The 13,832-nt window shown below is 35.7% G+C and overlaps 1 protein-coding gene across 2 annotated transcripts; it reads left to right on the forward strand.

Annotated features, from left to right (window-relative positions):
• The first annotated feature begins 2,181 nt into the window (after positions 1–2,181).
• PCARE (photoreceptor cilium actin regulator) lies at positions 2,182–10,980 on the forward strand. 2 transcript variants are annotated; one of them, XM_087719118.1, is made up of 2 exons: positions 2,182–5,777; positions 10,143–10,980. In XM_087719118.1, the coding sequence occupies exons 1-2, from the start codon at positions 2,182–2,184 to the stop codon at positions 10,270–10,272; spliced, it is 3,726 nt and encodes a 1,241-aa protein (XP_087575244.1). In that variant the 3' UTR covers positions 10,273–10,980. The 2 variants fall into 2 exon arrangements, with proteins under 2 accessions (XP_087575244.1, XP_013908149.2); XM_014052674.2 differs by lacking the exon at positions 10,143–10,980 and having other exon boundaries at positions 2,182–5,781.
• Positions 10,981–13,832: the final 2,852 nt, after the last annotated feature.

The raw sequence follows: 13,832 nt of genomic DNA on the forward strand, positions 1-13,832 counted from the left end.
TCAGCACACTTCATTATATTATTTTTCTCAGAATTTCCCATAGAGCATTCAAGACACTTGAATTTCATCAAATTTCAGTTTGCACTGCAGGTAAGACTCAAGTACCCGTAAAGTGGGAGTGGAATAGCTCTATTTTCAGTAGCATTTTTCATTATCTTGGCAAGCAGGGAGCAGACAGATCAGTAGAAAATAAATTATATTTCAAAATCTTTAGTGGTGATCCCAAGAAAGTACAATACTATTTCAGAACAGTATATTGTGGAGAACTAGAATGTTGCTTTAGATGCAGATGGATTCATCTTATGAAACACAAAATTATTATTAATATTCAAATACATTTCAACTTCTTGAGTGTCTTTGATAATCAATAATACAATAATACAATAATATAATAGCAGAGTTGGAAGGGACCTTGGAGATCTTCTAGTCCAACCCCCTGCCTAGGCAGGAAACCCTATACCATTTCAGACAGATGGCTATCCAACATCTTCTTAAAGACTTCCAGTGTTGGGGCAATCAGAACTTCTGAATCCATATCTCTTGCAATGTTAATGTAAAAATAAGTTGTATATTGACTGACTCAGACGCCTGTTGCCAATTTTATCTCTTAACAAGGAAATGGCGTGAAAAAATAGCTAACAAAAATAGTCATTAATAGTACAGTACTCCATCAATTTGTCTATAACTTATTTTAAAGTCTTCCAAGTATATAGTTATGTCTATCTCTTGCTAACACTACACATTACGTAGATTATAAAGCATGTGAAGAAATTCATTATCAATGACACACATGTTCCAATGCTGAGTTTCATTCAACGACCTGAGTTCTAGCATTACGACATGGGAGACAAACTTCTCCTTTAATTTTCTCCATTTCATGATCGGCTTAAGTCTATTGCTCTAGAAATAATATTAAGTCCACAGTATTGAATTCTTTCAGGGGTTTAGTGTAATCTACAGCAGATCTGTGAAGTAAGAACTGTAAATCAGTCAGGACCCTGGAAAAATAAAGATTATTCATAATAATCAAAGCATTTACATTAGAATAGATCTACTATGACTATGAGGTATTTCACTAGCTTGTTCTTGATCAAGAATCTGATTGGTATTCAGAGTGACAACATCTCTTGTTTGTACTGGCTGTAAAGTGATTGGGAACCCCTCCAAGATCATATAAAGGGCATTTTCATTAGACTAATCAACTGCACCTGGTTGCGTTAATCCAGCCTTTGGGCAAGAGACGATTACTGAGCACTCTTTTGATGCTGAGAGACATCACTCTGGTGAATAATTCATAGCCTCCCATGAACTGCTGCAGGTGCTCTTGCACTTGAAGAAATCAAAGCAGAGTTGGGGGGGAGTGCATGCTGAATTGGGATCATTATTTAACTCCGAAAAATAGAATTATGCAAAACAGCTTTATCATTTTAGAAAGTTAAAAGGGAGGAGAGCTAAAACTATTCAACGCATTCTTGGAGAAAGTCCTCAAGGAAACGAATGCTTGCTCGTGCTGATCTTGAGATGGGATAAGACTGAACGGCTTAATAAGCTTTTTAATGCTGTTTTCCTTGGCTTTGTAGATTGTGCTTCTTCCTAATTGGCATTAGTCGTCCAAGGTCACGTTCAGTCCTTTTAGATGACCGTGCAGTAGTATTTTGCCTTGCAAACAGTGTTCTTGGAACTGACATACAACTGCATCTGTCTTTGAAATTTCAGAGCCCAAACAAAGTTTAGAAATGAAATACAATGAGAACCCATTGCACTGGACCAAAAGTTAATTTGTAAAATTAAGTGTGTAACAGGAATTGTCCTGTTACAAGCACAACAAACTAGCTCTGGGCTTCTTATCCTAATTAGCTTAAATCCTTCTTTCTGGTTGACATCTGTTAAGGCAGAAGCAAGTTGTATAAGCTTTCTTAATCCCCTAGCTCAGTCGAAAATGCCACAGATATTTTTCATAGGGGAAATTGTTAAAGGGGAGAATACACTGACCAAGCTGGGACTGAAGGTTCCTTAACAAATAGGCAATCTGCAAAGCAGTGGTTCTTCAAGATGAAGCTTTCCTCAAAAAATGCCGGCTCCCAACATCAGCTAAACTTGTAAGTTTTCGTTCTTTTTTCATCTTTGCTTCATCTATTGACTATCTTTCAGTAGTAAAGAAACTTGGGAAGGTAGAGCACAATGGGTTGTACTCCTTCACGTAGTGATATTGTTAAGAATCCTGAAACAAAGTTGATGGATAAAAGAATTGCGTTAGTTGACCAAGGAGGTGAAGGTTTTTCATTTCCTTTGCTGATCAAAGGCTTCTCTTCTTGTGATACTGAAGGAATAAGACAGGAGGAGGCTCAAGTTAAAGATCACTTCTTCAAAAATTTATCAAATGAAGAGAAGGATGTTAATTTCTATTCCTCGTCTGAGGATCCTTTGCTATCTGAGCTGGACCAGGAAGAGAAAGAAATTGAAAAGATAGTCTCAGAGACTGAGATAGCCATTTCTGAATCGATGAAGTTAAACAAAGGCAAACATATGGCAGAAGCAATTATGATTAAAAAGCAAAAAAGTTCTGAGTCAGAAAAGGTTGATGCTACAATGGGAGATAAAAGTGAAAGCAACAAAAATCAAAAACACAAAAATGGGAAGAAGCAAAGGAGCAGGCAGGGAAAACCAGGGCGTCCTTGCAAAAGTAAAGAGAAATCCAGCCCTTCTGTATGTCAGCCTGAGAAAAAGGTAGATTTCCCAGACGCTCTTGTTAAGGCCCATCAAAACGCATATGCATATCTCAATCCTAATATTGGCAAATATGAGGCTATCTTATGCATGACAGATCAGGTTACCGAAACACAATTAATTGTGCAACAGTTAGTGAACTTTTTGCTTTTTCGGTTTGACGGAATCAACCACCTTTTCGAAGAAATTATTGAAGATGGAGAAGACCTCCTCAAAGAAGTGGGAGGAAACCTAGCTTGGTCATCTGGCAAAGAAAATCCAAAAGAGCAGCCAGATCTTTTGCAACAATTACTACAATACACTGTCAACAAAATGCAGTTGTTAAATGGAACTGTGGCCTCTTTAGCCTCTGATGTCCTGCTGGAGTCTTGCAGCTTTTTGCAGTCTGCAAGTACCAGCTTAGAAGAAAAAATAAAAGCAAAGCAACGTCTTGATGAACACTTGGTCAGGATAATAAAGAATCTTGAAGAATCTGCAGTTGGATCTTCCAATCATTACGTTGATGATATGACTCTTTATTCTGAAGACAGTGGAATAGGCATTGACAGTGAATCAGTGAAAGATTTGAATATTATTGATAGGCATGGAATGGAAACAAATTGTGAGACCATTCACAGAAGTCCATGCAACTCCAGGAATGGCATAAGCATGTCCCAAGACTGTGTGCTGGAAAAACAGTTTAAAAATATATCTTACTCATCTCCACAGATAAGGAGTTCAATATCATCATCTGAGGTAGTATCAAAACGTAGATCCACTTTTCTGCAACATCAAAATATCTTGAAAACCTTTAACTCTGATAAAACCCATGAAAGTAATAGCTTCAAACAGAGTGAGTTCAGTAGCATTTCCTCCACAAATGAAGACAATAGTGCCAACAGTTTATCTGAGGAAGAATGTGACTCTATAAGTCTGTCTGAAAAAGAAAAAAATGCTGTATCTAAAAGATCTATATCATTTCCTGCAGCACAAGAGAATAGACAGAAGGCTTCCACCAAACAAATAGATAGCACAGATAATGAGATAATTCTCAAAATGAAAGATGCCATTAGTGAAAAGATAAAATTTGTTCCAGCTAAATGTCGGCAAAGGGCATGGATAGAAGATGAAAATGGAAAAGAATTTCGGAGACCTAGTACAGCCTCTGGGGGCCAGAAGACCCGGATTAAGCAGAAACGGACTAGGTCTGAGGTGTCTCTCAAAAGTCATGCTGAGGATCCCACTCTTTTGGAACTTCAAAGAACTCAGAAAGATCTTGACAGAAGATTAGAATTATTTTATCAATTAAATGGAAAAGAGGAAATCAGTGATACATTGGAAATATTGAACCCAAAAGAATTGTTTCAATATTTTGAGCCTGTTGCTCACAGAACTTCCATTAATAAACTGAAAGCATCTCTTGCTAAAAACTTCAATATACTGCCTGATTCTTCATGTAGAAACAATGAAAATGTAAAATGTAAAAAACCAACCACAAGTGGCATGTCTTCAGAAGATCTGATATCTAGAAAAGAAAATTATTCTGGGACCTCCAAACCGAATACTCCACCATGTAAATCTGTGAAAAAATTAATTGAAACATTTAGCCCATCTGAAAGTCTGGTGAAACCCTCAAACTTAAGAACATTGGGCCCAATAAAATGTGTCAGAAAGTTTGGACTTCAAAGCATTTCTCCCAACCTTCCACTTCCCAAAGGATTTGTGCCCATAAATCACAAACCTAAAGTTTCACCATTAGAAGATACCAGTTGCAAAAACATCAGAACTAGACATTGTACTCTTAGTGACAATAGTTCAATGGAATTTGCAAATAGCCTTGATATAAATGAGGATTCTGATGAGATTGATATAGAAAACCTACCTCCACCACCACCGGAAATGTTAATGGAAATGTTACTTGAATCAACCGAATGTTCAGGAGATATAAAGATGGAAGACAACTATTTGGAAGAGGTTGATAAGACTACCAGAACAAATGAACAGTGCACCACCAAGAAAATTACTCAGATTTCTCCACGGATGAAACTTTCCATCTGTTCACTTGATCTGTTACCAAATAAGAATTTTAGCAATTCCCCAGCTGTCAACAAAACACCAAATAACGAGGTAGATACCATACCAAATAAATATGTCTTGGAGTTGAGTGGACCTTATATGTCTGATTGCCGCAAAAGAGATGATGAAATGGAAAAAGTTGCAGATCTATATAAACAGTCTTGTAAAATAATACCTCTTCCAAATCCTAAAGAAGCATCAGAATCGAATGGGAGCAATCAAGGAAATATAAGTAACAGTGAAGCTCCTTTACCAGAAAAGCAAAGTTCTCCTGATTTATTAAAGAAAAATGAGAAAACGTCTGGTTTTATCAGCCGAGTATCACCAGTAAGAATACCACCTTCCTCACCTCCTAATCAGAAGAGGTTTCCAAGTCCACCACTGTATCACAGAGCTAGTCATCAAGTTCCTTCTCCAATTCTACATCAGCAACCTAGTCCCTCAACTCACTCCAGGTCAGCAAGTCCCACCGTACAGAGGAAAGTGATTTCCCCACCACCCCAGCAAAATCTCTCTAATCCTCCAGTAATACGCAAACAACAAAGTTCCCAGAATCAAAAGGTGTCCAGCCTACCATCCCATGAGCAAGAACCTCCTTTTGGAACTACTCCGTCTATTTCCCCATCTCTGTTTCATGGATGTTTACAAAACTATATGAACTCTAAGGACGAGCCACATTCTGCCTCCCCAAAGATTGTTAGCAATGCTCAGTCAATATTTTGCCCAGCTACTTCTTCTTTATTTGAAGCCAAGCCAGTAGTGTCATCAAACATCAACCCAATGGGAGGGGCAATGGCCCAGCCTGAAGGCTCAACATCTGCAAGGAGAAATAGCATGCAGCTCAGGCAACTTGTGGGTCAACAGAGGATGATCAACAGTGCTGCTAGTCCTCAGCCTTGCCTCAGGATGAGCTTCTCTGACCACAGGCCTGAATTCCAGCTTCCACTGCCAGTTTTTGTTACAGCAGAGAATGACCCTGTGCTTAATCAAGCAAGGTAAGAAGCCTTAATGTCAAAACTTTTTCACTGAATTTAGATGTATACCCTGATTGTCAGGATCAGCATGTTTTATAATCCATAGCTCTTTTCTGACAAGCCATTGTTTCCAAGGGGCACATCTCCTTGTGGCACATCTGCACATTGTTTTAATGGTGCATTTTCATCCTGCCCTAATTTCTGACATAGTCAGAGGACACAGGCAGGCTAACATTAGCATAGGCCAGGCTGCTTCATTATCGGGTTTCTTATTGTGAGAAAGGATTTTAAATGTTCTCATCTCTGAAACGAACTAGATGACTATATACCAGATGTCTGGTAACTACATTTCACAAAGTTCTGCTGAAGCTAACCTCTTGAAGAAAGCTCTTGAGGAAAAGGTAGGGTGCTGATATAATAAACACATGAGCAAAAATGGAGAAATTTTGCTTATTACTTGAGAATGTTCTTCTTTACTCTACTAGGCCAATAGATAAAGTTTTCTCTATTGGCCTAGTAGAGCGTACAGTATTTCCTCTTGGTGATGTTACTGTTTTACAATGACTGATACAGTGTGATGAGTTTTATTATTGTTTCCTTGCTTGTCAACAATCATTATTGCTGATTGTTCTGGAATCTCTTCCTGTGAAGAGTGAGTTCCAATGTTTAAAAATGTAAGAATACTAACAGAACTCCAACTGAAATTGAGCAAATAGTGTAATGCAGCTGCTAAAAAGACCAACACGGTCCTAGGCTACACCAGCAAAAGCATTAAATGCAGATTAATTAACAGTAATTTTCTGTTTTTCTTGGTGGGATTAGGCCACACTTAGAATATGATGACCAGAATAGTTAAGGACTTGGGCACCTCTAACTTACAAAGGAGATATCTAAGAGGATATATGATAGTTGTACCAAAATATCTGAAAGTTTGTCACCTGCAGAAGAAAGCAAAATTATTCTCTGTTGCAATTGAGAAAATAAGAGCTAGCAAATTGAAATTAAAAGAAAGATATATTTATGCTCAGCAACAGTTCCTAACTATCATTGCTGGACAATGGAAGAGTCTATCAAGAATTGTGATGGTCCCCTTCTTAATTGGAGGCTTTCAAGCAGGAGGTGAAGAAGAGGAGACTTTAATGAATCCTGAACTAAAGAGGAGGTTGGGCTAGATCAGTGTTTCTCAACCTCAAGAACTTTAAGATGTGTGGACTTCATTTCCCCAAATTCCCCAGGATACTGGTTGGGAAATTCTAGTATTTCAAATCTGTACCTTAAAGTTGCTGATATTGAGAAATGCTGTGCTAAATGATGTTCAGGAGTCTCTTCCAACCTATACATTATACGTTTGTATGCATTTTATTTACCAATCATGTTAATGAATGTGACAAAACAGGCACAAATTATTTTTAATAATGGAGGCTCTGTTCATCCTGTGACAACCAGCTAAACCCTTAGGGGAAGTCTACTTGGCGAAAGCTTGGATTCAGCTTGACAACTTGTAAGCAAATAAATAAGAAAAAAAAATGTTTGACAGATTATTACATCAACAAGCTGGGTAGCAGTTTTCTATGGAACATTTATACTCTCATCAGATTCTTCAGTATAAAAAATGAGTCAATGGTCCCAAATTAGAACTGTACAGTACAGTGATGTCCATTAAGACTTTCCTGACAGTTTCCTTTCCCTGAATAACAGGGGAATAGACTGTTAGACTTTGAAGCTATGGGAGTCAGCAAATCTCTCTAATGGTATGGAAAGAAGAGGTGGATTACTTTATTCTTCATTTGGTCATTAGTTAAAATCAGACACAGCATGAAGAAACACTACAAAACCATATAGTATTTGAGCATGTATAATGAGGGGGAAAGCTTTCATTTTAGGCTAATGAATACCAGATTGAAATCTTCTACTTGTATAATGGTTCGGCTGAGAGCTGAAAAGGGTTTCTAATCAAATATTTCACTTAATGTTAAGGCATCATAGCCAAACATAACCAGAGTAAATTACTGTCGTCGTTTCCAAATTTTCAAGAAACCAGTCATTAAACTCAGGAAAAAGGTTTCAAAATCACAAATCATAAAAGTGTGCTGTAAAACCCTCTTATGTCATTACAAAATATTATTTTAAGATTAAATCTCTCAGTAAAAATCATTCATATTATAAAACAGATTGCTGTAAATAAAATACATAGAATTTTGATTTATGCATAAAACTTGGAGGTAGATATATATCCATACTAAGTCTCTCTTTATTTTTGGAGTTTAAAAAACTATTCTATCTGACATAATTCAATTTTTTTTAATTTCCTATCAACATTTCCAAAATATATTATGATTTATCTTACTATATGTGAGAATCAACATACATAGGCATTTTGCTGTATAAATAGTATAAAATATTAGACCTTCCATAATAAAATTAACCTAGCTTGTTGATAAGGACTTAAGACAATTTTTAGGAAATGTATATTTGTAGAAGGAAACATTGGGTAATTGTGGTAATGCATAATTGCAGGAAGAGGAAATGCTAGAAGCAATTCTGATTGGAGGACATGAGTTTAATATCTAAATCATTACTTGTCACTGAATTTTACTTTGTGATGTAGCCACTCTGGTTCTAAAGGATTTTCATCAGGTTTTGTTCATCTGCCCTCTGATTTTTCTGTTTTATTGTTACTTTTTGGACAACTGGCTATGTAAGTTTTGAAACTGTGGGTGGCTTTTTCCATATAGTTTTTCTATCTAGCTTATCCCTTGTGGTGATTGGGGAGGGGGGGATATTCCACAGCCATTTAATTTCAAGGCTGTCCTCATTTGGGAATTGAATGGAGTAGGAACAACAGCACCATTCCCCCCTATGCACACACACACACAGACACACACCATCAAAGTAATAAAAACAATGAAAAGTATGGCCACATAAGAATATTTTATGGTACAGGCTGAAAAAGCCTATCATGTAACAAATGGTAACAGGACTAGTAATGCAGCTGGCCAGACTTAGTGCTATCCCTTTGTTTTAATGTCTGATCTTTCCTGTACCCCTGTCAAAACAAACATGGAAGGTGGATCCCAAAAACTGGAAGGTACATGCCCATGGCAGTTAAGGTGGTTAACAGGAATCAGAGTGATCCTTCCCTTGAATGTATTAATAATCTCATTATTGTTAAAGCAAGTTTGGTGTATTGACAGACAAAGTTGTGTAAGAGGAGGATATGTGTTACTCTAAAATGGAATGCTTGAGACAATTTTAGACTGCCTCAAGTAAGTATTGAGGATGAGAGGAAACAACATGGCATAAAAATGTGTTCATGTTGTGGTTAAGAGGATACAATGGTGAGACCTTAATGAAGTACATTCTTTTGTCATTTTATGGTTGTAATAAAGGTAATACTCAACTATGAATTTGAATTATTTTTCTCCATCAACCATCATAATTCATTGTAGTTTTTACTGAAGATTTTGTGGTAAAATCCCTTTTTCATTGTCCCTAAAAAATTTAACAGAAACATATATGCCAGATGTGTCGTTCAGCACTGATCCTGTTACCTTGTTTGGGTAGGGAAACATCTGCAAGAAAACAACTAAGTTCAGAGAGCACCAAGAATGCCTTATTTCAACCCTGAGCTGTAAATATTATCCTTCACTGGTAGTGTGTATGCCAGTTTTAAGTAGGAGGATGACACGTATCCTATGGTTCTACCAAAATTCAGGGAAATTGAATGATAGATGTAAAATTCAACATCCTCATAATCTCAACTTGCTAAGTTATAGTAGAATGCTTTAAAAACATATATTATCTGTTAGCGTAGATCACATCTTACTTCCAGAAGTTCATACCTAGCACTTTTTCTTACCATTTTTTTCTACAACAACCCTATGAAGCAGACTGGGACAAAAGTACGACTGATCAAAAATCAGTCAATAAGCTTTCATGATTGTAAATAAAATTGAACTTGTATTTCCCAGACCCAATCCAACCCCTGATCTACTAAATATGCACAGAAGTCTCTAAGCACTTCTGGCCATAAACTAATGATCATGTTGGGCAATTAATAATAATTCTAACACAATTGTGATTTCAGTGCATTTCCGATCTTCCTGGTTTTTACATAAAGATAATACTTTTTATTTTAAAAATCCATTCTATGAATATGTGTTTAATGTGTGTATGTTTTATGCAGGTCACTGAAATATGATATTTGGAATGCAAAATGTTTGTGCTAGGAATTCTTGCCTTCCAGGAATAATTTTATTGATTGCGTTCTTCAAAGAAATTGGAATTAAGGATGATGTGATAATTTTCTTCCTTTCCTAGATTAACACACCTTCTCTGTTATTTTATTTGAAATATTAAATTTCAGTCTTTTTTTCTCTTTTGCAGCATGGAAAATGGCCTTTTAAAGGAAGGAGATTCTTGGAAAAACAAGTATTTCTCTGAGGGAAAAGGGATAGGCAAGTCATCTTCTTATCCTGAACTCTACATTGTGGGTCAAGGTCTCCAGAAGACCTAGGTGGAATTAGTAAGATTGGAAGAAGTCAGAACCCAGCCTAAGGATATCTACATGTTGTCCTATGGAACTTACATTCCTAACATTACTATCTATATCAGAGAAGACAAGATATTGGGAAGAATTTGACAGCTGAACACTGTGAGGCTCTAAAATACATCTGTACGTCATTTTAAACTTTAGAGCCCACAGCTTAGAAAATAAAGAGTATCTATTCAAAATATGCAAATAGTAGTGTGAGCTACAGAAAGCATGCAAAATGTCAGCCATCTCCTACACAACACATAATTTTAGATAACTCTAGTAAAGGAGCAAAGTCTATATAGTTTTTGTCATTCCAAGGGAAAGCAGCCAATGAACACATCTGGTATAAGAGTCTCCTTTATCATATTTTTATTAAAGTTGTTTGTTAACTAAGAAAAAAGACTGCCGTGGGCAGGGGCTATGCCTATTTAACAAAAGGATGCCATAGTAGGCACAGTCAGTTGCAAAGGACTATTTTGTTAGACAACAAAGAGTGGTTGTTCCTTGCCATCCATTATTTACACATTAAGAACAACTGTAAAAGAATTAAGAGTTTCTGGAAGTCTAGGGAACACCAAGGAGCTGTCCGTAGTAACACTAATGCTCATGGTCACTTTCCATTCTGATCAACAGTAGTAGTTTCTGCTGGACTACAGAAATCTTAATAGAAAAACAGCACTGTCTGTTAAAAACCTGGAAGCACAATTCAATAGTGTACATAAATCTTTCTTGGGCAAAGATAGATGATAGAGTAGATTAGATGATAGATAGATAGATAGATAGATAGATAGATAGATAGATAGATAGATAGATAGATAGATAGATAGATAGATAGATAGATAGATAGATGATAGATAGATATGATATCTATTAATAAGAGCACTGAGTTCTGTCTGTAAGTGAAGTAAGCAGATGATATAATATAAATAACTGGGATGAACTATGTATTGGTATAGTTAGTAACTCCAAAGGAGACTTTGGGCATCTTTGGCCAATCCACACATACTACAAAACTAGGTTATATATCACCTAGTTTTTGATTGTATATCCATGTATTCTAATTAGCTATGCATCTTTGTTTTGTATTATTCTGCAGTGCCATCATTAATGTATAAGGGAATAAAAATCAAGTAGCCGATACACACGAGTATCAATTTAGTATTTTTACTTAATAATAAATTATTTAAAAGTGTTTTTTCAGAGGTAGCTTCAGTTATTGTATAATCCCACTGCTTCCATGTTTCAGGCTTCATCTTGATTAGAAAAAAATTATCACACAATAAAAGCAGCTCTAAAAGGTGGATTTGACAGAAGAGATGAAGACACAATAAACCAAATCTTTCTTATATTCCTTCCAATTTTATTTGACTGTCAGTGTAGAATTTCAGAAAGAGTAGAGTCCCATTGTATTAGTAATGTTGATGAAGTTGTTTGATGGGATACTAAATCATGTATCGTGATTGAAAGCATCCTTTCCCAATGTAGCATACACCAGATGGATTAGACATCTGGACATCTAGATTATTCAATTCCAGTAATCCCAAAACAGTATAAAATCACACAGATTTAGAGGGCATTAGCATGGGAAGGTTCCTTTAAAACAGAAAATAGTCTACATTGTGAAACATGAAAGCCATAATTTTTTTTCCAAGAAGAATTTCTGTTTGTAAGCACAACCATTTGTTACTTATCTGTTTTATGAGGATGATTTTTCTAAAAAAAATCTGTAAAAGTATTTTAAAATTTTATTTTAGTTATGCATATTTTTTATAAAAAATCACTGCAGGATTTCTCTACAAATATATGATTATGAAAATGACTTAATAAATCAACTATAAATATAATCTGATAATTATTTTAAATATGTGTTTTTTGTTTTTAAATCTACTTTAAGAAACTTTATAATGGGAAAAAAAATCTCTTTTTTACTATTAAATCTCTATGTTTTAGACTGTGTTTGTGTGATTTTAAATTGACTGATTAATGCAAATATTAGGATGAAAGTAAAGTTTTTGTTGTAAAGCAAATGTTCAAATGTTCAGACCTTAACTAATAAGTCCCTACCATCAGGGTGGAACTTACTGTAGCTTCAGAGGCATTCACTGCTTTTCTTAGAAAGAAAAAAATCTGTCCAGTATATTGCACTGCAAGCTTAGTCCCTTTGGTGCATGCACACAACATCATGATGCATGAGGAAGAGAGGCTGAACTTGCATCATGATACTTTGTAATTGGCTCAGACTCTATACAGAAATTGTATAAAATAAATGTCACAATGGTGCCACTTCCTTCTTGTGGATGCCACACTATGGCTCCTTAAGTTCACATTTCAAAGAACAGTTAGAATAGTTAATCAGTTAATCAAAATAGTTAATTTTGCCTCCAGAAGTCATTGGTGCTCCAACTCTGGAGGTTTTTAAGTAGGGATTAGGCAACAATTTGTCTGAAATGGTACAGGGTTTCCTGCCTGAACAGCAGGTTAGACTAGAAGACCTCCAAGGTCCCTTATTATTCTGTTATTCTTTGCAATTCATTTTTTTAATCTCCTATCAAATATATCAGTTGTTTGCTGTGGAATCAGCAGAAAACTTTGGACAATTGCAAGAAGGCAATGGAAAAAGTACCACTGTTTTTTTACCAAGAAAATTGCATGGATGGGTTCATGAAGTCACTAGGAGTCGCGTTGACTTGACTTACAACCCGGAATGCTAGTAACCCTATTTCTGTTCATGTTACTTATATTCATGTGGACAATAGATAGTAGAATTGTAACAAATTGGGACAGCCTATAAATTTCATAAAATAAATATTTAGTTTCAGCATTTATTTTTTTGCAAAAATATAAGTGTCATTTTGGAGTGTGGAAGAGTTCTCTATTTTTATAGTGTTTATCCAGTATAGTATTTTTAGTTAGAATAACGTATGATAAGTTCCAGTAGGACCAAAACAGTCATGCTGGTCAATGAAACTAAAAACACCACACAGAATATAAAACAGAGAATTTTCCCTTTCCTCAAGAGAGGGAATGGAAGTTCCGTAAAATCTAGTACATGCTGTGATTTACATAATATTTATATCTTTCTGCTTTGAGTGCTTAAAGGAAGGTAAATTATATATAACATGTGATCATTTTTTTTCCCAATAGTGTGGCAATGATGATGTAATCAGAAATGAAAGAGCCATAATATTAGCCTTTGGAAAGTATGGAATTAGTATATTTTTTACAGTTAGCATTAAAAAATGTGTTACGCCTACTGATGCTTAATGCACCTATTCCTCTCATTTCCCATCGGCTTAATTGAATATTCTCTAATGAACTGGGAAGAGCTTAGGTCTGCAGGTTATCTACCATTTCATTACATTATTCCAAGAAGCCACTCAAATATATAGATTTTTTTCATCCATCATTCTGATATTCCTTTTTTCTTTTCCAACTGAATGCATGTCCAACTAGCCTGTTTAATGGGTTTTCTTCCAGCCTGGGAGGATACACAAAAGTATGCCACTATAATTTGCCCCATTATCAAAGCATATCTCTAT

The sequence above is a fragment of the Thamnophis sirtalis genome, unplaced genomic scaffold (genome assembly GCF_051295495.1).
Source record: "Thamnophis sirtalis isolate CommonGarterSnake01/CBP01778 unplaced genomic scaffold, rThaSir2_p1.2 scaffold_6, whole genome shotgun sequence".
Lineage (NCBI taxonomy): Eukaryota > Metazoa > Chordata > Lepidosauria > Squamata > Natricidae > Thamnophis > Thamnophis sirtalis.